The sequence below is a fragment of the Coregonus lavaretus genome (assembly GCF_964263955.1).
Source record: "Coregonus lavaretus genome assembly, contig: HAP1_SCAFFOLD_1527, whole genome shotgun sequence".
In the NCBI taxonomy this organism is placed as follows: Eukaryota; Metazoa; Chordata; class Actinopteri; order Salmoniformes; family Salmonidae; genus Coregonus; species Coregonus lavaretus.
Window position 1 is genome coordinate 14,613 of NW_028157755.1, and position 27,865 is coordinate 42,477.

At 45.1% G+C, this 27,865-nt stretch overlaps 1 protein-coding gene across 2 annotated transcripts; it reads right to left on the reverse strand.

Moving 5' to 3' along the window:
• Window positions 1-342: 342 nt before the first annotated feature.
• Window positions 343-27,446, reverse strand: LOC311124961 (nuclear pore complex protein Nup50-like). Of its 2 annotated transcripts, none has more exons than XM_084199054.1 (8): window positions 27,371-27,446; window positions 25,965-26,047; window positions 24,271-24,354; window positions 23,174-23,381; window positions 20,723-21,379; window positions 2,900-2,981; window positions 2,419-2,537; window positions 343-739 (listed from the first exon to the last, which is right to left on the reverse strand). In XM_084199054.1, exons 2-8 carry the CDS (start codon window positions 26,031-26,033, stop codon window positions 540-542), a joined length of 1,419 nt encoding a protein of 472 aa, XP_084055180.1. In that variant the 5' UTR covers window positions 26,034-26,047; window positions 27,371-27,446; the 3' UTR covers window positions 343-539. The 2 variants fall into 2 exon arrangements, with proteins under 2 accessions (XP_084055180.1, XP_084055179.1); XM_084199053.1 differs by having other exon boundaries at window positions 24,271-24,357.
• Between the last annotated feature and the right edge of the window lie 419 nt (window positions 27,447-27,865).

Here is a 27,865-nt window from a genome sequence, read left to right on the forward strand (position 1 = left end):
GGGTATAGGACTGGGGTATAGGGGTATAGGACTGGGGTAGAGGGGTATAGGACTGGGGTATAGGGGTATAGGACTGGGGTATAGGGGTATAGGACTGGGGTATAGGGGTATAGGACTGGGGTATAGGACTGGGATATAGGGACTGGGGTATAGGGGTATAGGACTGGGGTATAGGGGTATAGCTCAGTTGGTAGAGCATGGTGTTTGCAACGTCAGGGTTGTGGGTTCGATTCCCACGGGGTATAAAAAAAATCATGTATGCACTCTAACTGTAAGTCGCTCTGGATAAGAGCGTCTGCTAAATGACTAAAATGTAAATATAACTGTAAAATGACTGGGGTATAGGACTGGGGTATAGGGGTATAGGACTGGGGTATAGGGGTATAGGGGTATAGGACTGGGGTAGAGGGGCTGGGAGAATAGGACTGAGATCTAGGTTTGGACCTGTGGTTAGTTGATAGGGAGAAGGGTTGAGTGGAGTTTGAGCCTGTATCCCCCCCCCCCCCCAGGGGCGAGTCCCCCCCCCAGGGGCGAGTCCCCTAAACTTTCTTCTCCTCCAGTATGTTGTGCAGTTCATCAGCGTCCTCGGCTGTCTTCACCCTGATGAGCATGGCCACAGGGTTGGTAGGGTTGCTGTGGTCCACCACAGGGTTAGGAACACATACCACCATAACGTTGTTCTTCCCCATCCTGGAACACGGTATGGAGGCCTGGACCATGATGTTCAACAGGATGTTACCTGGAGGAGAGAGAGAGAGAGGGTTGTTATTGACGAGGCCTGGACCAAGATGTTCAACAGGATGTTACCTGGAGGAGAGAGAGGGTTGTTATTGACGAGGCCTGATGTGGAATAGAGTTCCATGTAGTCATGGCTCTATGTATTACTGTGCGCCTCCCATAGTCTGTTCTGGACTTGGGAACTGTGAAGAGACCTCTGGTGGCATGTCTGGTGGGGTATGCATGGGTGTCTGAGCTCTGTGCTATTCGTTTAAAACAGACAGCTCGGTGCTTTCAACCTCTCACAAATAGTGATGAAGTCAATCTCTCCTCCACTTTGAGCCAGGAGGGATTGACATGCTTTCTCTCTGTAATGTTCTCTCTCTGTGTACATCCAAGGGCCAGCCGTGCTGCCCTGTTCTGAGCCAATTATAATTTTCCTAAGTTCCTCTTTGTGGCACCTGACCACACGACTGAACAGTAGTCCAGATGCGACAAAACTAGAGCCTGTAGGACCTGCCTTGTTGACAGTGCTGTTAAGAAGGTAGAGCAGCGCTTTATTATGGACAGACTTCTCCCCATCTTAGCTACTGTTGTATCAATATGTTTTGACCATGACAGTTTACAATCTAGGGTTACTCCAAGCAGTTTAGTCTCCTCAACTTGCTCAATTTCCACATGATTTATTACAAGAGTTAGTTGATGTTTACACGGGGGAAATTCATTTGGTCTGACATTCTATACAAAAAAAAAAAAAAAAAGACATTAAAAACAACATGTGAGTCCACAATTGTTGGGTGACATGGGAGTTAATGATTCACAGTGTGAGTAACCCTTCTCCACTGGGGAGGGATGAGTCTGCAGATATCCACAGTACTGTAATACCTCCGTGTGGCCACTAGAGGGAGGAGAGGAGTGTTTAGTAAACTCCTCACGTCGTCTACAGCTCCACAGCAGCAGCCGAAACAGGAGACAGAAGCACCAGGACACAGAAACCCACCAGGGGCTGGTCTCCCCAGCACAGCCTTAGTATTGGGCCAGCAGGCAAAAACACTTCAATCGGTAGAGATTTGTCAAACCGTGAGGTGCATAAAGTGAATCGGACGTCATGATTGCAAAGATAACAAATTAAAAACCCTCCTTATCCTATTGCTACATTTAGAAAAAGACAAAAAATATGCTGATGTCATTTTACAGGAGCCTCCGTAGTGTACATCACACAATGTTTTGCGGATATTTCTACATACAGTTGTCAAATATATTGGCACCCTTGCATTTTACAACGGAGCACAACGTTCTCTTCTCAATGCTGGTTGAATGGCTATTTTTTAACCCTGTAGGCACCTGCAATTTACCACAGGCAGCGTTTCCCCTAGGATTTATTTCAGCAGCGGTGGCGGTGCACTGCCACTAGCATTAGCATTAGCCCAACGACATGCTAGGTGTTCCATAGACTTACAATCATTGAGCCAACGACTACACATTTAAAAAGCGCCTCCGCAGAAATATCTAATTTTTTGCAGCGGTGGCAACAATGAATGAATATAAAGGGGGAACGCCAGCAGGTGAGAAATGAAAAACAACTTGCCTACAACCAAAATAATTGATTTCCCCTCTACCAGTTAGTCTAGTCCTGGTCTCTAGGTAAGGTTTAAACAGATTTAATAAAAAGGTAAGGTTTGATAAGGTTTAATAACGTACCCAGGTTAGTGTCAGCGCGGACTATCAGCTGTGTCTTTCCCTCTGGGGTTGTTTTCAGATGCAGCGTTCCAACTCCCTTCTCCTTGAACTCAGTCTCTTTTTTATAGAACAGTTTACACCTGGAACACACATGGGATTCACATGGAAGAAACACATTTCTGAAGAATATTGGAAGTGTGTAGTAACAAATACAAAACAGCAAAGCATGCGAAAGAATTGAATAATTTACTGTTTCATAAAGCCTAGAATAATTGTACATTTCGTTACGTTATCTAATATATATAGCCAGTCTTTTCCAGCGAGTCGAAAAGGTTTTGAAGCAACGCACCGTTAAAATATAACACTGCAGAATGTTTGGCGAATGTGAATCATGATACATTCCATTGGATAATTTCCAAGACGTATCTATAAACCAGATCCTACAGATTGACATAACCCTATTTTAAGATGTTTCTGGAAAATGCTGGAAACCCAGACATACTTCTTAGAGTAGAAGGCATCAGACTCCTTGATCTCTTGGACTTCAACTTTGGGTGGTTCATCAGACTCCTCTCCATTCTCCTCTACAGGGTGACAAGGAAGAGGGACGGACAGACGTTACGGAGAGCAGGCAACATTGTCCAATCTTATTTCATTTTTTTTAATAACCAAATGTAAAGCTTAAACAAATAATATTATAATATAATATTATGCCATTTAGCAGACGCTTTTATCCAAAGCGACTTACAGTCATGTGTGCATACATTTTTGTGTATGGGTGGTCCCGGGGATCGAACCCACTACCCTGGCGTTACAAGCGCCATGCTCTACCAATTGAGCTACAGAGGACCACAAAAACACATGGTCTAAATCCACTTTACACTAAAGAATATTTACAACATTGACTATTTTCCAGAATGACTTTCCATGTGAGCTCAGCCCCCTGAAAGTGACATCTAATAAAAAGAGGTTTAATCTCCGGGATTAAAAACCAATACAACCTTCAAATATCATTAACGCCAGATAAAATGGTAAAACATTATGGTTTAACAATAGTGCAGAGTGAAGGTTTATCATAATTCTGATTAAATGTACTTAACTATCAGCATAGTTGTTTTTCCAACATGTTTCACAAAACAATGTTGACAATAAACCAGAAAATAGTATAAAAGTAATCCTTCTACCCCCCCGAAAATATATAAAAAATAAAATAAAAATAATTGTAAAGTGGTTGTCCCACTGGCTATAAGTTGAATGCACCAATTTGTAAGTAGCTCTGGATAAGAGCGTCTGCTAAATGACATAAATGTAATATTTGTCTCACCATTTTTTTATTTTTTTTATAATGATTTAGCCTACAGAAAATATATTCATGAATCTAGTCAATAAAAACTATTTATCCTCTGTCTGTATTCTGGCTATGTGGTGTCCATCACTAACAGCACCATATAACCAGGTAACATTCTGGGTGTGGTGTCCATCACTAGCAGCACCATATAACCAGGTAACATTCTGGGTGTGTTGTCCATCACTAGCAGCACCATATAACCAGGTAACATTCTGGGTGTGTCCGTCACTAGCAGCACCATATAACCAGGTAACATTCTGGGTGTGTTGTCCATCACTAGCAGCACCATATAACCAGGTAACATTCTGGGTGTGTCCATCACTAGCAGCACCATATAACCAGGTAACATTCTGGGTGTGTCCATCACTAGCAGCACCATATAACCAGGTAACATTCTGGGTGTGTCCATCACTAGCAGCACCATATAACCAGGTAACATTCTGGGTGTGTTGTCCATCACTAGCAGCACCATATAACCAGGTAACATTCTGGGTGTGGTGTCCATCACTAGCAGCACCATATAACCAGGTAACATTCTGGGTGTGTCCATCACTAGCAGCACCATATAACCAGGTAACATTCTGGGTGTGTCCATCACTAGCAGCACCATATAACCAGGTAACATTCTGGGTGTGGTGTTCATCACTAGCAGCACCATATAACCAGGTAACATTCTGGGTGTGTCCGTCACTAGCAGCACCATATAACCAGGTAACATTCTGGGTGTGGTGTCCATCACTAGCAGCACCATATAACCAGGTAACATTCTGGGTGTGTTGTCCATCACTAGCAGCACCATATAACCAGGTAACATTCTGGGTGTGTCCATCACTAGCAGCACCATATAACCAGGTAACATTCTGGGTGTGTCCATCACTAGCAGCACCATATAACCAGGTAACATTCTGGGTGTGTCCATCACTAGCAGCACCATATAACCAGGTAACATTCTGGGTGTGTCCATCACTAGCAGCACCATATAACCAGGTAACATTCTGGGTGTGTCCGTCACTAGCAGCACCATATAACCAGGTAACATTCTGGGTGTGTTGTCCATCACTAGCAGCACCATATAACCAGGTAACATTCTGGGTGTGTCCGTCACTAGCAGCACCATATAACCAGGTAACATTCTGGGTGTGTTGTCCATCACTAGCAGCACCATATAACCAGGTAACATTCTGGGTGTGTCCATCACTAGCAGCACCATATAACCAGGTAACATTCTGGGTGTGTCCATCACTAGCAGCACCATATAACCAGGTAACATTCTGGGTGTGTCCATCACTAGCAGCACCATATAACCAGGTAACATTCTGGGTGTGTTGTCCATCACTAGCAGCACCATATAACCAGGTAACATTCTGGGTGTGGTGTCCATCACTAGCAGCACCATATAACCAGGTAACATTCTGGGTGTGTCCATCACTAGCAGCACCATATAACCAGGTAACATTCTGGGTGTGTCCATCACTAGCAGCACCATATAACCAGGTAACATTCTGGGTGTGGTGTTCATCACTAGCAGCACCATATAACCAGGTAACATTCTGGGTGTGTCCGTCACTAGCAGCACCATATAACCAGGTAACATTCTGGGTGTGGTGTCCATCACTAGCAGCACCATATAACCAGGTAACATTCTGGGTGTGTTGTCCATCACTAGCAGCACCATATAACCAGGTAACATTCTGGGTGTGTCCATCACTAGCAGCACCATATAACCAGGTAACATTCTGGGTGTGTCCATCACTAGCAGCACCATATAACCAGGTAACATTCTGGGTGTGTCCATCACTAGCAGCACCATATAACCAGGTAACATTCTGGGTGTGTCCATCACTAGCAGCACCATATAACCAGGTAACATTCTGGGTGTGTCCGTCACTAGCAGCACCATATAACCAGGTAACATTCTGGGTGTGTCCGTCACTAGCAGCACCATATAACCAGGTAACATTCTGGGTGTGGTGTCCATCACTAGCAGCACCATATAACCAGGTAACATTCTGGGTGTGGTGTCCATCACTAGCAGCACCATATAACCAGGTAACATTCTGGGTGTGTTGTCCATCACTAGCAGCACCATATAACCAGGTAACATTCTGGGTGTGTCCATCACTAGCAGCACCATATAACCAGGTAACGTTCTGGGTGTGTTGTCCATCACTAGCAGCACCATATAACCAGGTAACATTCTGGGTGTGGTGTCCATCACTAGCAGCACCATATAACCAGGTAACATTCTGGGTGTGTCCATCACTAGCAGCACCATATAACCAGGTAACATTCTGGGTGTGTTGTCCATCACTAGCAGCACCATATAACCAGGTAACATTCTGGGTGTGGTGTCCATCACTAGCAGCACCATATAACCAGGTAACATTCTGGGTGTGTCCATCACTAACAGCACCATATAACCAGGTAACATTCTGGGTGTGTCCATCACTAGCAGCACCATATAACCAGGTAACATTCTGGGTGTGTCCATCACTAGCAGCACCATATAACCAGGTAACATTCCGGGTGTGTTGTCCGTCACTAGCAGCACCATATAACCAGGTAACATTCTGGGTGTGTCCGTCACTAGCAGCACCATATAACCAGGTAACATTCTGGGTGTGTTGTCCATCACTAGCAGCACCATATAACCAGGTAACATTCTGGGTGTGTTGTCCATCACTAGCAGCACCATATAACCAGGTAACATTCTGGGTGTGTTGTCCATCACTAGCAGCACCATATAACCAGGTAACATTCTGGGTGTGTTGTCCGTCACTAGCAGCACCATATAACCAGGTAACATTCTGGGTGTGTTGTCCATCACTAGCAGCACCATATAACCAGGTAACATTCTGGGTGTGTCCATCACTAGCAGCACCATATAACCAGGTAACATTCTGGGTGTGTCCGTCACTAGCAGCACCATATAACCAGGTAACATTCTGGGTGTGTTGTCCGTCACTAGCAGCACCATATAACCAGGTAACATTCTGGGTGTGTCCATCACTAGCAGCACCATATAACCAGGTAACATTCTGGGTGTGTTGTCCGTCACTAGCAGCACCATATAACCAGGTAACATTCTGGGTGTGGTGTCCGTCACTAGCAGCACCATATAACCAGGTAACATTCTGGGTGTGTTGTCCGTCACTAGCAGCACCATATAACCAGGTAACATTCTGGGTGTGTTGTCCATCACTAGCAGCACCATATAACCAGGTAACATTCTGGGTGTGTCCATCACTAGCAGCACCATATAACCAGGTAACATTCTGGGTGTGGTGTCCATCACTAGCAGCACCATATAACCAGGTAACATTCTGGGTGTGTTGTCCATCACTAGCAGCACCATATAACCAGGTAACATTCTGGGTGTGTCCATCACTAGCAGCACCATATAACCAGGTAACATTCTGGGTGTGTCCATCACTAGCAGCACCATATAACCAGGTAACATTCTGGGTGTGTCCATCACTAGCAGCACCATATAACCAGGTAACATTCTGGGTGTGTTGTCCATCACTAGCAGCACCATATAACCAGGTAACATTCTGGGTGTGTTGTCCATCACTAGCAGCACCATATAACCAGGTAACATTCTGGGTGTGTTGTCCATCACTAGCAGCACCATATAACCAGGTCACATTCTGGGTGTGTTGTCCATCACTAGCAGCACCATATAACCAGGTAACATTCTGGGTGTGTTGTCCATCACTAGCAGCACCATATAACCAGGTAACATTCTGGGTGTGTTGTCCGTCACTAGCAGCACCATATAACCAGGTAACATTCTGGGTGTGTTGTCCATCACTAGCAGCACCATATAACCAGGTAACATTCTGGGTGTGTTGTCCATCACTAGCAGCACCATATAACCAGGTAACATTCTGGGTGTGTTGTCCATCACTAGCAGCACCATATAACCAGGTCACATTCTGGGTGTGTTGTCCATCACTAGCAGCACCATATAACCAGGTAACATTCTGGGTGTGTCCATCACTAGCAGCACCATATAACCAGGTAACATTCTGGGTGTGTCCATCACTAGCAGCACCATATAACCAGGTAACATTCTGGGTGTGTCCATCACTAGCAGCACCATATAACCAGGTAACATTCTGGGTGTGTTGTCCATCACTAGCAGCACCATATAACCAGGTAACATTCTGGGTGTGTCCTTCACTAGCAGCACCATATAACCAGGTAACATTCTGGGTGTGGTGTCCATCACTAGCAGCACCATATAACCAGGTAACATTCTGGGTGTGTCCATCACTAGCAGCACCATATAACCAGGTAACATTCTGGGTGTGTCCATCACTAGCAGCACCATATAACCAGGTAACATTCTGGGTGTGTCCATCACTAGCAGCACCATATAACCAGGTAACATTCTGGGTGTGTTGTCCATCACTAGCAGCACCATATAACCAGGTAACATTCTGGGTGTGTTGTCCATCACTAGCAGCACCATATAACCAGGTAACATTCTGGGTGTGTTGTCCATCACTAGCAGCACCATATAACCAGGTAACATTCTGGGTGTGTTGTCCGTCACTAGTAGCACCATATAACCAGGTAACATTCTGGGTGTGTCCATCACTAGCAGCACCATATCACCAGGTAACATTCTGGGTGTGTCCATCACTAGCAGCACCATATAACCAGGTAACATTCTGGGTGTGTTGTCCATCACTAGCAGCACCATATAACCAGGTAACATTCTGGGTGTGTTGTCCATCACTAGCAGCACCATATAACCAGGTAACATTCTGGGTGTGTCCATCACTAGCAGCACCATATAACCAGGTAACATTCTGGGTGTGTCCATCACTAGCAGCACCATATAACCAGGTAACATTCTGGGTGTGTCCATCACTAGCAGCACCATATAACCAGGTAACATTCTGGGTGTGGTGTCCATCACTAGCAGCACCATATAACCAGGTAACATTCTGGGTGTGTCCGTCACTAGCAGCACCATATAACCAGGTAACATTCTGGGTGTGTTGTCCATCACTAGCAGCACCATATAACCAGGTAACATTCTGGGTGTGTCCATCACTAGCAGCACCATATAACCAGGTAACATTCTGGGTGTGTCCATCACTAGCAGCACCATATAACCAGGTAACATTCTGGGTGTGTCCATCACTAGCAGCACCATATAACCAGGTAACATTCTGGGTGTGTCCATCACTAGCAGCACCATATAACCAGGTAACATTCTGGGTGTGTCCATCACTAGCAGCACCATATAACCAGGTAACATTCTGGGTGTGGTGTCCATCACTAGCAGCACCATATAACCAGGTAACATTCTGGGTGTGTTGTCCATCACTAGCAGCACCATATAACCAGGTAACATTCTGGGTGTGGTGTCCATCACTAGCAGCACCATATAACCAGGTAACATTCTGGGTGTGGTGTCCATCACTAGCAGCACCATATAACCAGGTAACATTCTGGGTGTGTTGTCCATCACTAGCAGCACCATATAACCAGGTAACATTCTGGGTGTGTCCATCACTAGCAGCACCATATAACCAGGTAACATTCTGGGTGTGTCCATCACTAGCAGCACCATATAACCAGGTAACATTCTGGGTGTGTCCGTCACTAGCAGCACCATATAACCAGGTAACATTCTGGGTGTGTCCATCACTAGCAGCACCATATAACCAGGTAACATTCTGGGTGTGTCCGTCACTAGCAGCACCATATAACCAGGTAACATTCTGGGTGTGGTGTCCATCACTAGCAGCACCATATAACCAGGTAACATTCTGGGTGTGTCCATCACTAGCAGCACCATATAACCAGGTAACATTCTGGGTGTGTCCATCACTAGCAGCACCATATAACCAGGTAACATTCTGGGTGTGTCCATCACTAGCAGCACCATATAACCAGGTAACATTCTGGGTGTGTTGTCCATCACTAGCAGCACCATATAACCAGGTAACATTCTGGGTGTGTTGTCCATCACTAGCAGCACCATATAACCAGGTAACATTCTGGGTGTGGTGTCCATCACTAACAGCACCATATAACCAGGTAACATTCTGGGTGTGTCCATCACTAGCAGCACCATATAACCAGGTAACATTCTGGGTGTGTTGTCCATCACTAGCAGCACCATATAACCAGGTAACATTCTGGGTGTGTCCATCACTAGCAGCACCATATAACCAGGTAACATTCTGGGTGTGTTGTCCATCACTAGCAGCACCATATAACCAGGTAACATTCTGGGTGTGTTGTCCATCACTAGCAGCACCATATAACCAGGTAACATTCTGGGTGTGTTGTCCATCACTAGCAGCACCATATAACCAGGTAACATTCTGGGTGTGTCCATCACTAGCAGCACCATATAACCAGGTAACATTCTGGGTGTGTTGTCCATCACTAGCAGCACCATATAACCAGGTAACATTCTGGGTGTGTCCATCACTAGCAGCACCATATAACCAGGTAACATTCTGGGTGTGTTGTCCATCACTAGCAGCACCATATAACCAGGTAACATTCTGGGTGTGTCCATCACTAGCAGCACCATATCACCAGGTAACATTCTGGGTGTGTCCATCACTAGCAGCACCATATAACCAGGTAACATTCTGGGTGTGTCCATCACTAGCAGCACCATATAACCAGGTAACATTCTGGGTGTGTCCGTCACTAGCAGCACCATATAACCAGGTAACATTCTGGGTGTGTCCATCACTAGCAGCACCATATAACCAGGTAACATTCTGGGTGTGTCCATCACTAGCAGCACCATATAACCAGGTAACATTCTGGGTGTGTCCATCACTAGCAGCACCATATAACCAGGTAACATTCTGGGTGTGTTGTCCATCACTAGCAGCACCATATAACCAGGTAACATTCTGGGTGTGTTGTCCATCACTAGCAGCACCATATAACCAGGTAACATTCTGGGTGTGTCCATCACTAGCAGCACCATATAACCAGGTAACATTCTGGGTGTGTCCATCACTAGCAGCACCATATAACCAGGTAACATTCTGGGTGTGTCCATCACTAGCAGCACCATATAACCAGGTAACATTCTGGGTGTGTCCGTCACTAGCAGCACCATATAACCAGGTAACATTCTGGGTGTGTCCATCACTAGCAGCACCATATAACCAGGTAACATTCTGGGTGTGTTGTCCATCACTAGCAGCACCATATAACCAGGTAACATTCTGGGTGTGTCCATCACTAGCAGCACCATATAACCAGGTAACATTCTGGGTGTGTCCATCACTAGCAGCACCATATAACCAGGTAACATTCTGGGTGTGTCCATCACTAGCAGCACCATATAACCAGGTAACATTCTGGGTGTGTCCATCACTAGCAGCACCATATAACCAGGTAACATTCTGGGTGTGTTGTCCATCACTAGCAGCACCATATAACCAGGTAACATTCTGGGTGTGTTGTCCATCACTAGCAGCACCATATAACCAGGTAACATTCTGGGTGTGGTGTCCATCACTAGCAGCACCATATAACCAGGTAACATTCTGGGTGTGTCCATCACTAGCAGCACCATATAACCAGGTAACATTCTGGGTGTGTTGTCCATCACTAGCAGCACCATATAACCAGGTAACATTCTGGGTGTGCTGTCCATCACTAGCAGCACCATATAACCAGGTAACATTCTGGGTGTGTTGTCCATCACTAGCAGCACCATATAACCAGGTAACATTCTGGGTGTGTCCATCACTAGCAGCACCATATAACCAGGTAACATTCTGGGTGTGTTGTCCATCACTAGCAGCACCATATAACCAGGTAACATTCTGGGTGTGTCCATCACTAGCAGCACCATATAACCAGGTAACATTCTGGGTGTGTCCGTCACTAGCAGCACCATATAACCAGGTAACATTCTGGGTGTGTCCATCACTAGCAGCACCATATAACCAGGTAACATTCTGGGTGTGTTGTCCATCACTAGCAGCACCATATAACCAGGTAACATTCTGGGTGTGTCCATCACTAGCAGCACCATATAACCAGGTAACATTCTGGGTGTGTCCATCACTAGCAGCACCATATAACCAGGTAACATTCTGGGTGTGTCCATCACTAGCAGCACCATATAACCAGGTAACATTCTGGGTGTGTCCATCACTAGCAGCACCATATAACCAGGTAACATTCTGGGTGTGGTGTCCATCACTAGCAGCACCATATAACCAGGTAACATTCTGGGTGTGGTGTCCATCACTAGCAGCACCATATAACCAGGTAACATTCTGGGTGTGGTGTCCATCACTAGCAGCACCATATCACCAGGTAACATTCTGGGTGTGTTGTCCATCACTAGCAGCACCATATAACCAGGTAACATTCTGGGTGTGTTGTCCATCACTAGCAGCACCATATAACCAGGTAACATTCTGGGTGTGTCCATCACTAGCAGCACCATATAACCAGGTAACATTCTGGGTGTGTTGTCCATCACTAGCAGCACCATATAACCAGGTAACATTCTGGGTGTGTTGTCTATCACTAGCAGCACCATATAACCAGGTAACATTCTGGGTGTGTCCGTCACTAGCAGCACCATATAACCAGGTAACATTCTGGGTGTGGTGTCCATCACTAGCAGCACCATATAACCAGGTAACATTCTGGGTGTGTCCATCACTAGCAGCACCATATAACCAGGTAACATTCTGGGTGTGTCCATCACTAGCAGCACCATATAACCAGGTAACATTCTGGGTGTGGTGTCCATCACTAGCAGCACCATATAACCAGGTAACATTCTGGGTGTGGTGTCCATCACTAGCAGCACCATATAACCAGGTAACATTCTGGGTGTGGTGTCCATCACTAGCAGCACCATATAACCAGGTAACATTCTGGGTGTGTTGTCCATCACTAGCAGCACCATATAACCAGGTAACATTCTGGGTGTGGTGTCCATCACTAGCAGCACCATATAACCAGGTAACATTCTGGGTGTGTCCATCACTAGCAGCACCATATAACCAGGTAACATTCTGGGTGTGGTGTCCATCACTAGCAGCACCATATAACCAGGTAACATTCTGGGTGTGTTGTCCATCACTAGCAGCACCATATAACCAGGTAACATTCTGGGTGTGTTGTCCGTCACTAGCAGCACCATATAACCAGGTAACATTCTGGGTGTGGTGTCCATCACTAGCAGCACCATATAACCAGGTAACATTCTGGGTGTGTCCATCACTAGCAGCACCATATAACCAGGTAACATTCTGGGTGTGTCCATCACTAGCAGCACCATATAACCAGGTAACATTCTGGGTGTGGTGTCCGTCACTAGCAGCACCATATAACCAGGTAACATTCTGGGTGTGTCCATCACTAGCAGCACCATATAACCAGGTAACATTCTGGGTGTGTTGTCCATCACTAGCAGCACCATATAGCCAGGTAACATTCTGGGTGTGTTGTCCATCACTAGCAGCACCATATAACCAGGTAACATTCTGGGTGTGTCCATCACTAGCAGCACCATATAACCAGGTAACATTCTGGGTGTGTCCATCACTAGCAGCACCATATAACCAGGTAACATTCTGGGTGTGTCCATCACTAGCAGCACCATATAACCAGGTAACATTCTGGGTGTGTCCATCACTAGCAGCACCATATAACCAGGTAACATTCTGGGTGTGTCCATCACTAGCAGCACCATATAACCAGGTAACATTCTGGGTGTGGTGTCCATCACTAGCAGCACCATATAACCAGGTAACATTCTGGGTGTGTTGTCCATCACTAGCAGCACCATATAACCAGGTAACATTCTGGGTGTGTCCATCACTAGCAGCACCATATAACCAGGTAACATTCTGGGTGTGTCCATCACTAGCAGCACCATATAACCAGGTAACATTCTGGGTGTGTCCATCACTAGCAGCACCATATAACCAGGTAACATTCTGGGTGTGTTGTCCATCACTAGCAGCACCATATAACCAGGTAACATTCTGGGTGTGTTGTCCATCACTAGCAGCACCATATAACCAGGTAACATTCTGGGTGTGTTGTCCATCACTAGCAGCACCATATAACCAGGTAACATTCTGGGTGTGTTGTCCATCACTAGCAGCACCATATAACCAGGTAACATTCTGGGTGTGTTGTCCATCACTAGCAGCACCATATAACCAGGTAACATTCTGGGTGTGTTGTCCGTCACTAGCAGCACCATATAACCAGGTAACATTCTGGGTGTGTTGTCCATCACTAGCAGCACCATATAACCAGGTAACATTCTGGGTGTGTTGTCCATCACTAGCAGCACCATATAACCAGGTAACATTCTGGGTGTGTCCATCACTAGCAGCACCATATAACCAGGTAACATTCTGGGTGTGTCCATCACTAGCAGCACCATATAACCAGGTAACATTCTGGGTGTGTCCATCACTAGCAGCACCATATAACCAGGTAACATTCTGGGTGTGTTGTCCATCACTAGCAGCACCATATAACCAGGTAACATTCTGGGTGTGTTGTCCATCACTAGCAGCACCATATAACCAGGTAACATTCTGGGTGTGTCCATCACTAGCAGCACCATATAACCAGGTAACATTCTGGGTGTGTCCATCACTAGCAGCACCATATAACCAGGTAACATTCTGGGTGTGTCCATCACTAGCAGCACCATATAACCAGGTAACATTCTGGGTGTGGTGTCCATCACTAGCAGCACCATATAACCAGGTAACATTCTGGGTGTGGTGTCCATCACTAGCAGCACCATATAACCAGGTAACATTCTGGGTGTGTCCATCACTAGCAGCACCATATAACCAGGTAACATTCTGGGTGTGTTGTCCATCACTAGCAGCACCATATAACCAGGTAACATTCTGGGTGTGTTGTCCATCACTAGCAGCACCATATAACCAGGTAACATTCTGGGTGTGTCCATCACTAGCAGCACCATATAACCAGGTAACATTCTGGGTGTGTCCATCACTAGCAGCACCATATAACCAGGTAACATTCTGGGTGTGTCCATCACTAGCAGCACCATATAACCAGGTAACATTCTGGGTGTGTTGTCCATCACTAGCAGCACCATATAACCAGGTAACATTCTGGGTGTGTTGTCCATCACTAGCAGCACCATATAACCAGGTAACATTCTGGGTGTGTTGTCCATCACTAGCAGCACCATATAACCAGGTAACATTCTGGGTGTGGTGTCCATCACTAGCAGCACCATATAACCAGGTAACATTCTGGGTGTGTTGTCCGTCACTAGCAGCACCATATAACCAGGTAACATTCTGGGTGTGTTGTCCATCACTAGCAGCACCATATAACCAGGTAACATTCTGGGTGTGTTGTCCATCACTAGCAGCACCATATAACCAGGTAACATTCTGGGTGTGGTGTCCATCACTAGCAGCACCATATAACCAGGTAACATTCTGGGTGTGGTGTCCATCACTAGCAGCACCATATAACCAGGTAACATTCTGGGTGTGTTGTCCATCACTAGCAGCACCATATAACCAGGTAACATTCTGGGTGTGTTGTCCATCACTAGCAGCACCATATAACCAGGTAACATTCTGGGTGTGTTGTCCATCACTAGCAGCACCATATAACCAGGTAACATTCTGGGTGTGTTGTCCGTCACTAGCAGCACCATATAACCAGGTAACATTCTGGGTGTGTTGTCCATCACTAGCAGCACCATATAACCAGGTAACATTCTGGGTGTGTTGTCCATCACTAGCAGCACCATATAACCAGGTAACATTCTGGGTGTGTCCATCACTAGCAGCACCATATAACCAGGTAACATTCTGGGTGTGTCCATCACTAGCAGCACCATATAACCAGGTAACATTCTGGGTGTGTTGTCCATCACTAGCAGCACCATATAACCAGGTAACATTCTGGGTGTGTCCTTCACTAGCAGCACCATATAACCAGGTAACATTCTGGGTGTGTCCATCACTAGCAGCACCATATAACCAGGTAACATTCTGGGTGTGTTGTCCGTCACTAGCAGCACCATATAACCAGGTAACATTCTGGGTGTGTTGTCCATCACTAGCAGCCCCATATAACCAGGTAACATTCTGGGTGTGTCCATCACTAGCAGCACCATATAACCAGGTAACATTCTGGGTGTGTCCATCACTAGCAGCACCATATAACCAGGTAACATTCTGGGTGTGTTTAAGTTATGTACTTGGTGAATTATGGGGATTCTGATTACTATTAAACCCCTTCAGTTGAAGTAGTAACACAAGGAATAAAATCAAATACACAAGAATGGAGCTATATACAGGAAGTACCAGATCAATGTGGAGCTATATACAGGAAGTACCAGATCACTGTGGAGCTATATACAGGAAGTACCAGATCACTGTGGAGCTATATACAGGAAGTACCAGATCACTGTGGAGCTATATACAGGAAGTACCAGATCACTGTGGAGCTATATACAGGAAGTACCAGATCACTGTGGAGCTATATACAGGAAGTACCAGATCAATGTGGAGCTATATACAGGAAGTACCAGATCAATGTGGAGCTATATACAGGAAGTACCAGATCAATGTGGAGCTATATACAGGAAGTACCAGATCAATGTGCAGCTATATACAGGAAGTACCAGATCAATGTGGAGCTATATACAGGAAGTACCAGATCACTGTGGAGCTATATACAGGAAGTACCAGATCAATGTGGAGCTATATACAGGAAGTACCAGATCAATGTGGAGCTATATACAGGAAGTACCAGATCAATGTGGAGCTATATACAGGAAGTACCAGATCAATGTGGAGCTATATACAGGAAGTACCAGATCAATGTGGAGCTATATACAGGAAGTACCAGATCAATGTGCAGCTATATACAGGAAGTACCAGATCAATGTGGAGCTATATACAGGAAGTACCAGATCAATGTGGAGCTATATACAGGGAGTACCAGTACCATATCAATGTTGAGCTATATACAGGAAGCACCAGTACCAGATCAATGTGGAGCTATATACAGGGAGTACCAGATCAATGTGGAGCTATATACAGGAAGTACCAGATCAATGTGGAGCTATATACAGGAAGTACCAGTACCAGATCAATGTGGAGCTATATACAGGAAGTACCAGATCAATGTGGAGCTATATACAGGGAGTATCAGATCAATGTGGAGCTATATACAGGGAGTACCAGTACCAGATCAATGTGCAGCTATATACAGGGAGTACCAGTACCAGATCAATGTGGAGCTATATACAGGGAGTACCAGTACCAGATCAATGTGGAGCTATATACAGGGAGTATCAGATCAATGTGGAGCTATATACAGGGAGTACCAGATCAATGTGGAGCTATATACAGGGAGTACCAGTACCAGATCAATGTGGAGCTATATACAGGGAGTACCAGTACCAGATCAATGTGGAGCCATATACAGGGAGTACCAGTACCAGATCAATGTGGAGCTATATACAGGGAGTACCAGTACCAGATCAATGTGGAGCTATATACAGGGAGTACCAGTACCAGATCAATGTGGAGCTATATACAAGGAGTACCAGATCAATGTGGAGCTATATACAGGGAGTACCAGATCAATGTGGAGCTATATACAGGGAGTACCAGTACCAGATCAATGTGGAGCTATATACAGGGAGTACCAGTACCAGATCAATGTGGAGCCATATACAGGGAGTACCAGTACCAGATCAATGTGGAGCCATATACAGGGAGTACCAGTACCAGATCAATGTGGAGCTATATACAGGGAGTACCAGTACCAGATCAATGTGGAGCTATATACAGGGAGTACCAGTACCAGATCAATGTGGAGCTATATACAGGGAGTACCAGTACCAGATCAATGTGGAGCTATATACAGGGAGTACCAGTACCAGATCAATGTGGAGCCATATACAGGGAGTACCAGTACCAGATCAATGTGGAGCTATATACAGAGAGTACCAGTACCAGATCAATGTGGAGCTATATACAGGGAGTACCAGATCAATGTGGAGCTATATACAGGGAGTACCAGATCAATGTGGAGCTATATACAGGGAGTACCAGTACCAGATCAATGTGGAGCTATATACAGGGAGTACCAGTACCAGATCAATATGGATCTATATACAGGGAGTACCAGTACCAGATCAATGTGGATCTATATACAGGGAGTACCAGTACCAGATCAATGTGGAGCTATATACAGGGAGTATCAGATCAATGTGGAGCTATATACAGGAAGTACCAGATCAATGTGGAGCTATATACAGGGAGTACCAGTACCAGATCAATGTGGAGCTATATACAGGGAGTACCAGTACCAGATCAATGTGGAGCCATATACAGGGAGTACCAGTAACAGATCAATGTGGAGCTATATACAGGGAGTACCAGTACCAGATCAATGTGGAGCTATATACAGGGAGTACCAGATCAATGTGGAGCTATATACAGGGAGTACCAGATCAATGTGGAGCTATATACAGGGAGTACCAGATCAATGTGGAGCTATATACAGGGAGTACCAGTACCAGATCAATATGGATCTATATACAGGGAGTACCAGATCAATGTGGAGCTATATACAGGGAGTACCAGTACCAGATCAATGTGGAGCTATATACAGGGAGTACCAGCACCAGATCAATGTGGAGCTATATACAGGGAGTACCAGATCAATGTGGAGCTATATACAGGGAGTACCAGTACCAGATCAATGTGGAGCTATATACAGGGAGTACCAGTACCAGATCAATGTGGAGCTATATACAGGGAGTACTAGTACCAGATCAATGTGGAGCTATATACAGGGAGTACCAGTACCAGATCAATGTGGAGCTATATACAGGGAGTACCAGTACCAGATCAATGTGGAGCTATATACAGGGAGTACCAGTACCAGATCAATGTGGAGCTATATACAGGGAGTACCAGTACCAGATCAATGTGGAGCTATATACAGGAAGTACCAGATCAATGTGGAGCTATATACAGGGAGTACCAGTATCAGATCAATGTGGAGCTATATACAGGAAGTACCAGTACCATATCAATGTGGAGCTATATACAGGGAGTACCAGATCAATGTGGAGCTATATACAGGGAGTACCAATACCAGATCAATGTGCAGAGGTACGAGGTATTTGAGGTATATATGTACATGAAGGCAGGGTAAAGTGACTAGGCATCAGGATAGATAATAATAAGGTATTTGAGGTAGATATGTACATGAAGGCAGGGTAAAGTGACTAGGCATCAGGATAGATAATAATAAGGTATTTGAGGTAGATATGTACATGAAGGCATGGTAAAGTGACTAGGCATCAGGATAGATAATAATAAGTTATTTGAGGTAGATATGTACATGAAGGCATGGTAAAGTGACTAGGCATCAGGATAGATAATAATAAGGTATTTGAGGTAGATATGTACATGAAGGCAGGGTAAAGTGACTAGGCATCAGGATAGATAATAATAAGGTATTTGAGGTAGATATGTACATGAAGGCAGGGTAAAGTGACTAGGCACCAGGATAGATACTAATAAGGTATTTGAGGTAGATATGTACATGAAGGCAGGGTAAAGTGACTAGGCACCAGGATAGATACTAATAAGGTATTTGAGGTAGATATGTACATGAAGGCAGGGTAAAGTGACCAGGCATCAGGATAGATAATAATAAGGTATTTGAGGTAGATATGTACATGAAGGCAGGGTAAAGTGACTAGGCATCAGGATAGATAATAATAAGGTATTTGAGGTAGATATGTACATGAAGGCAGGGTAAAGTGACTAGGCATCAGGATAGATAATAATAAGGTATTTGAGGTTGATATGTACATGAAGGCAGGGTAAAGTGACCAGGCATCAGGATAGATAATAATAAGGTATTTGAGGTAGATATGTACATGAAGGCAGGGTAAAGTGACTAGGCATCAGGATAGATAATAATAAGGTATTTGAGGTAGATATGTACATGAAGGCAGGGTAAAGTGACTAGGCATCAGGATAGATAATAATAAGGTATTTGAGGTTGATATGTACATGAAGGCAGGGTAAAGTGACTAGGCATCAGGATAGATAATAATAAGGTATTTGAGGTAGATATGTACATGAAGGCAGGGTAAAGTGACTAGGCATCAGGATAGATAATAATAAGGTATTTGAGGTAGATATGTACATGAAGGCAGGGTAAAGTGACTAGGCATCAGGATAGATAATAATAAGGTATTTGAGGTAGATATGTACATGAAGGCAGGGTAAAGTGACTAGGCATCAGGATAGATAATAATAAGGTATTTGAGGTAGATATGTACATGAAGGCAGGGTAAAGTGACTAGGCATCAGGATAGATAATAATAAGGTATTTGAGGTAGATATGTACATGAAGGCAGGGTAAAGTGACTAGGCATCAGGATAGATAATAATAAGGTATTTGAGGTAGATATGTACATGAAGGCAGGGTAAAGTGACTAGGCATCAGGATAGATAATAATAAGTTATTTGAGGTAGATATGTACATGAAGGCATGGTAAAGTGACTAGGCATCAGGATAGATAATAATAAGGTATTTGAGGTAGATATATGTACATGAAGGCAGGGTAAAGTGACTAGGCATCAGGATAGATAATAATAAGGTATTTGAGGTAGATATGTACATGAAGGCAGGGTAAAGTGACTAGGCATCAGGATAGATAATAATAAGGTATTTGAGGTAGATATGTACATGAAGGCATGGTAAAGTGACTAGGCATCAGGATAGATAATAATAAGGTATTTGAGGTAGATATGTACATGAAGGCAGGGTAAAGTGACTAGGCAGGTATGACTAGTAAAGAATATCTAGTCACCTGATATCATTGCTGTTAGGACAGTATTACATGAGTAATATTTCTATTTCCCTACATACATTAGACCTTCCATATCGTACCTGTTGTCTGGGTGGGGACAGCCTCAGCCTTGGCCCCACTGAAGGAGAAGGTAGGAAGAGAGGTGCCTCCAAACAGGGAGGAGGAAGAGGAGGAGGAGGAGGAGAAGGAGACGTTAGGAGCTCCTCCAGAGCTCAGGGACCCCTTCTGGCCCAAGTTAAAGCTGATGCCAGCGGGGAGCGGAGCAGGAGCGGCGCTGGAGCTTTTCTCCGAGGCTGGAGCGGTGCCGTCCTTGTCCTTGCTGAAGGAGAAGAGTGGAGCTGTGGTTGCCGAGCCGGCGGTACTAGAGGAGGGGGGGGGTGTGGTACCGGCTGGCTGCTTCTCCTCTGCTGCTGCTGCCTTGCTACCGCTCGCCGAGCCCCCAGCCACAGCGCCACTCCCTCCAGCCCCTCCGTATTTCTTGTCGATGCTGGCCAGGTGCTTCTCATAGTCCCTGAAGATGGGGTTGAGGTCGCAGAGAGGGTTCCTGTTGACGTGCTTGGTGATCCAGTCCCTGACAGAGCAGTTGAGCGCTGTGAGCTGCTTCCTGTACTCCTGGTTGTCAGAGGAGGTACAGGAGCCGGAGCTCAGAGACAGACTGGAAACCACGGGGGAGGAACCGTTAGGCTGCTGCTCTGTGATGTCACCGCTGGAGGGGGGGCCGCTGAATGTTAATGAACCTAGGAGAGGAGGGGAGAGAGAGAGGAGAGAGGAGGAGAGGGGGATAGAGAGGAGGGGAGAGAGAGAAAAGAGAGGAGGAGAGGGGGATAGAGAGGAGGGGAGAGGGAGAGGGAGAGAGGGAGAGAGGGGGATAGAGAGGAGGGGGATGAGAGGGGGAGAGGAGAGGAGAGGAGATGAGCAGGTGAAGAGGACAAGAGGAAACAGAAGGAGAAGGTGAGTGCTACAGCAGAGAGAAGCCTTAAGGCTTCAGCATGCGCGGACGGCTGTTGCCTAGCCAACCCAACCAGTGTTCCCATACCTTCCACCTTCGCTTGAAAAACCACTAAAGCGGCAATAGTACCGTTTGTCCACCTTGAGACGCCGTAGCCAGTATAGTCACAATTAATCTAAGATAACAAGAAATACGTCATACATTTTTACATCTAACTAGGATGTTTGGTGCAGCATTTCTCAAGCGAAAGAATGTGCACGAAAACTAGCCTATCATTGAAGAATCCCTACTGTTGACCAATCACCAACGACTTTGGCTTGCGAACTTCGTCTTGACTCGAGAAATGTTTGTGTGCACAAACAGCCGAAAAAAACCCTAGCCGAAGACCAAAACATCCGAAAATGTTGTCATAATATATGCAGGAACTGTTTCAGATGGGAGGCATGCGGACGCCTTCAGTAGCCCTGAGTTTAACGGTAGAGAAGGAGAGATACTGACTGAATACTGGAGCATCTCTGTTCTGTCATTCCACCCTCAGGTACCACACTGGGAGAGGAGCCGACACACTGATTCAGCTCCATTAGCCTCTAATACCAGATCCACACAGAGCCAACCCCACTGATTCAGCTCCATTAGCCTCTAATACCAGATCCACACAGAGCCAACCCCACTGATTCAGCTCCATTAGCCTCTAATGCCAGATCCACACAGAGCCAACCCCACTGATTCAGCTCCATTAGCCTCTAATACCAGATCCACACAGAGCCAACCCCACTGATTCAGCTCCATTAGCCTCTAATACCAGATCCACACAGAGCCAACCCCACTGATTCAGCTCCATTAGCCTCTAATGCCAGATCCACACAGAGCCAACCCCACTGATTCAGCTCCATTAGCCTCTAATACCAGATCCACACAGAGCCAACCCCACTGATTCAGCTCCATTAGCCTCTAATACCAGATCCACACAGAGCCAACCCCACTGATTCAGCTCCATTAGCCTCTAATACCAGATCCACACAGAGCCAACCCCACTGATTCAGCTCCATTAGCCTCTAATACCAGATCCACACAGAGCCAACCCCACTGATTCAGCTCCATTAGCCTCGAATACCAGATCCACACAGAGCCAACCCCACTGATTCAGCTCCATTAACCTATAATACCAGATCCACACAGAGCCAACCCCACTGATTCAGGTCCATTAGCCTCTAATACCAGATCCACACAGAGCCAACCCCACTGATTCAGCTCCATTAGCCTCTAATACCAGATCCACACAGAGCCAACCCCACTGATTCAGGTCCATTAGCCTCTAATACCAGATCCACACAGAGCCAACCCCACTGATTCAGCTCCATTAGCCTCTAATACCAGATCCACACAGAGCCAACCCCACTGATTCAGCTCCATTAGCCTCTAATACCAGATCCACACAGAGCCAACCCCACTGATTCAGCTCCATTAGCCTCTAATACCAGATCCCTCAACTCCATTTCATATCAACACCGGGCCACTTTCACAAGTTATCCTCCAGGACTAGCACTTTAACTGTACAACGGTTAGAAATGCAGCCTCTTACCAGGTGTGGTGGTCTTGGTGGCAGCAGGCGAGGCGAACCCGGTGAAGGCTGGAGTGACAGGTGTAACACTGTTCCCATTGGACAGTTTGAACCCTGCCCCGTTCCCGAACCCGGAGAAGGCCGTGATTCCCCCCGTGGCTGGCCCGGTTCCCGACGGAGGGGCCAGGGAGAACCCTTTAAACCCTTTGAACGATCCTCCACTCTGCCCCTGCAGGCAGCACAGACAGGAAGGAAACAAATTATTCACTCCTATCTCCCTCCATTAGGCTACATCACCACTCTTTAAAAAGGGAGTTCTGGCATCGAAGGAAGGAAGCACTGCTTGACTTGGGTTAAAGTAAAGCTGGAAGGAAGAACTGCTTGAATTGGGTTAAAGTAAAGCTGGGTTGTGTTCAGAACTTGTGCAATAAGAAACCCTTGTTTCTGTTTTCTTCTAATGAACATTACGCTAGTTCCCATGGTGTTGGTTAGTTTAATTAGTCTATAAAAACTATGTGGCCATTAAGGCCAGATTCTAGCCTACCTCTGAACCAGCAGTTAGACACACAGACAGCATGCATGTCAGTTAGCCAGGTAGCCTACCTCTGAACCAGCAGTTAGACACACAGACAGCATGCATGTCAGTTAGCCAGGTAGCCTACCTCTGAACCAGCAGTTAGACACACAGACAGCATGCATGTCAGTTAGCCAGGTAGCCTACCTCTGAACCAGCAGTTAGACACACAGACAGCATGCATGTCAGTTAGCCAGGTAGCCTACCTCTGAACCAGCAGTTAGACACACAGACAGCATGCATGTCAGTTAGCCTACCTCTGAACCAGCAGTTAGACACACAGACAGCATGCATGTCAGTTAGCCAGGTAGCCTACCTCTGAACCAGCAGCTAGACACACAGACAGCATGCATGTCAGTTAGCCAGGTAGCCTACCTCTGAACCAGCAGTTAGACACACAGACAGCATGCATGTCAGTTAGTCTACCTCTGAACCAGCAGCTAGACACACAGACAGCATGCATGTCAGTTAGCCAGGTAGCCTACCTCTGAACCAGCAGTTAGACACACAGACAGCATGCATGTCAGTTAGCCAGGTAGCCTACCTCTGAACCAGCAGCCCGACGCTTGGCCTTCTTGATGGGCCTGCTCTTCATGACATCATCACTAGCGATGGAAAACGTCCCTGCCTGCTGAACACCATCACAACACTATTAGAGATAGGGTCAAAATATGTACAACAAATCCTTACTCTGCAATATAGTCCAGGCAATGTGTGCAAAGTTTTTGGTTAAATTCACATATCGGCTGGACTAATAGTTTTTTAAACATTGATGATTCTAGAACGTTGAATCAACATGTTGATTTGACAAGCTTCTTTGTAACTGTATTTACTTAGGGCTGGCACAATTGCTGTATAGCCGTGTAACTGACGGTTATAGATGAAGACCTTCATGAAAATAAAATAAACAGTCATAACCTGTATAAATAAAATAAAAAATAAAAAAAAAATAACTTGCTGACTGAAGATGGGGTGGCTGGGAATTTGTGCAGTTGAGTCAGTTTCTACGGTAACATGGCCTTAACATGATAAAACTGTTGCTCCTTGCTGAAACAAAGCAACAAACGATTATTCGGTTGCCACAATGCAGCAGCACATAGAAATGAAAGGAATAGAACGGGGCTTGGACCTTCTAACCCTGGTCATTTGACTGGTAAACTCATGGGTACACTCGCAATGGCTGCCTGGTATTGTGATGCAATCGTTTCCATAGTAATGTAGAACGTTCACTAAAATGATGTTAACTGATGTGGCTCAAGCAATGGAATGTATTATTTGTAACGTCTGTTGAGTTGAATCAACAAATAACAGCACAGGGAACACTTCCTGCTTTTACTTCCTGCTTTGCTCCTAGGTAAAAAAAATACAAGGTTACAACAACGTAATAATTCCATGCGGAAGCGTTCGAACATAAACAAATTCATGGGACCAGCTCCGTTGAGAACTGCTAGCGCTGTTGCTAACTAGCAACGCTGGTCCCATGAATTGCAGAGTTACGGGATATTAGAACCCCATTGTCTTAACCTTGTAGTCTTCAACCTAAATGCTAGCAAGCTGGCTAGACGGCTGTTGCATTAGCATAACATTATATTTTTGTTCAACAACCGTATGATCTGCTTCAGACCGCTTGCCTTCTGCCTAGGCAGCGTAGCTACAACGCTTGAGCTGGTCCCACGGTTGATTCAGAGCGGTAGAACCTCAGCATTATTGTGACGCCGTTGTCTTAACCTTCCCCATTTTTCAACCTAGCTTTGCTTCTATGGGGACACTCAAAATGGCCGCCAGTCCACCCATTATGACACCATCCGTTCTATTCATTCTATTTCTATGTTAGCACATGCGGTCAGGAGCGGAGCAGAGGCGAAAATGCGTGTTTAAAATAAAACAAAAAACGCTACTTATTACAGAGACCTCTGTCATTTGGCTGGCTACAGTGATCCAAAACGCCATGACCTATCCAACCAGGTCTTTAGCTCCTTCTGAGTATCCCCTCTATGCACAACACTGCCCAGATAACTGTTTTTACAACACAACGCATGTTGTATCTATTGATTATCATTTACTGGGATGCTGAAACTATTGAAACGGCCAACAACAGAAAGGGAGACTAATACTTTCTACTACTAGGCAAACGTGTGAAAGGCTAACCCCTGGACACGTGCCTGCAGGACTGTGTATTATTTATACAGTCTATAGCACTATCAGTGAGGCTGTAGTAACATGGTACAGCAAGCCCACCTCCTCTCCTTCATCCTCCTGATCCCAGTTCCTGTCGGTCAGCTCTTTGTCAGCGATCCTCTTCGCCATCACAACGCTGCTCTCTGGAAGACGACACAAGAGACCGTCAACACACAAATGATTCAACTGTGATAATTAAAGATACTTCAAAAATTGTCTGGTTATTTTGTGAGGCCAGTGGTACATTTACATTACATTTTAGTCATTTAGCAGACGCTCTTATCCAGAGCGACTTACAGTTAGTGAATACATGTTTTATTTTTATACTGGCCCCCCGTGGGAATCGAACCCACAACCCTGGCGTTGCAAACGCCATGCTCTATCAACTGAGCTACATCCCTGCCGGCCATTCCCTCCCCTACCCTGGACGACGCTGGGCCAATTGTGCGCCGCCCCATGAGTCTCCCGGTCGCGGCCGGCTGCGACAGAGCCTGGATTCGAACCAGGATCTCTAGTGGCACAGTTAACACTGCGATGCAGTGCCTTAGACCACTGCGCCACTCAGGAGACACGTACATGATAAAAGTCTACTGTAAACAAATACAATATAGTATAAACACTAGAGAATTTCAGTAACAATATTTCAACATCAGGGACCTGGACTAACTAAGTTAACTACAGTAAACAGCAAACTAAGTTAACTACAGTAACTAGCTAATTAAGGCGAGTGCTTTTCTTATGTCCTGTTAGATTGAGTTGATGTAGCTAGCTATTAGTAGGTAGCTACTGTTGATACTGACTTAATTCACAAACTGTTTGACAAGAGGTGAGAGATGAGGACAAAAGAGCACAGATATGTTCTTGTTTGGTGAATAGTTATGGGCTGCTAATTCTTGATTCTGAAATATAAACAAAGGTAACTTTAGCTTGCAACATTAAGATGGCTAAATGCCTGGTAGTAGCTAGCTATATTGAATACTAGTTAGCTAGCTAGCTAAGTAACGTTAGCATACTATTGAGTCCGTATTTTCTCTTCCGGCTAAGGATAATTTGGCTAACCATCTGTGGGAGGACTTCCTTTCCCTAATGTTAGCTAACTCTAAAACGTGTGTAAACGTTCAAAAGACAAAAGTAGCTAGCCAACTAAAGTTGGCGAACATATTAATGCATGTAGCAAGAACGTGCGTTGTCCATTTAGTTAGCACGCTAGCTAGTTCGCTAACCAATTTAACAAGTTTTCTTTTTGAGGTTATGTTCTCGGTACTTTTTTTTAGCCACCGTCCGTGCAGAGTAACTTTAATCAATAAGATAAGAGTAAGTAAATAAATAATAAAATAAGAGTTAACGTCAATCATTTGAAACGCTAGCCTAACAACCACGAAGTCTCACTGCTAGCGATGTTGCTAGGCTAGTTAGCTAACTAGCTAGCTACTGCTCCGATGTCATTGAATATAAAAGAAACATACCTTTTCCCGAATTAAATGTTCGATAACTACCCCTTAATAGTAAAACAATTCCAAATGTTACTAAACTTTGAATAATCGCTGGGGTGTCCGAACAGCGAGGAAGAGGCGAAGCGAGAGGGTTTACTTCCGCCCAAAATCTGTCCACGAAAATAAAACCACCACAAAATTATGATTTTTTTTTTTTATGGCGGTCAATGAGTGTCGAATTTGGTCAACCTTAAAATGTAATTGTTAATTTGCTACATGAGGCTTATTTGGTCGAACAGAAGTTTCGCAATGGTTAGGCTGTTATGAATGCACTGATATAAGTGGACGCACTTACTATTTCCGTTATGTTATTCATATGTGTAGCTATCTGCCCTCTCATTGGCTAGAATGGTCCCACCTGATCTCGCCCGTTCTATACACCTCAGACTTCGTTTACACGCACACAATAATGCGATTATTGTGGATAATCCGATTCCTGTAATAGTTCGATTAAAATGTTTACATGCT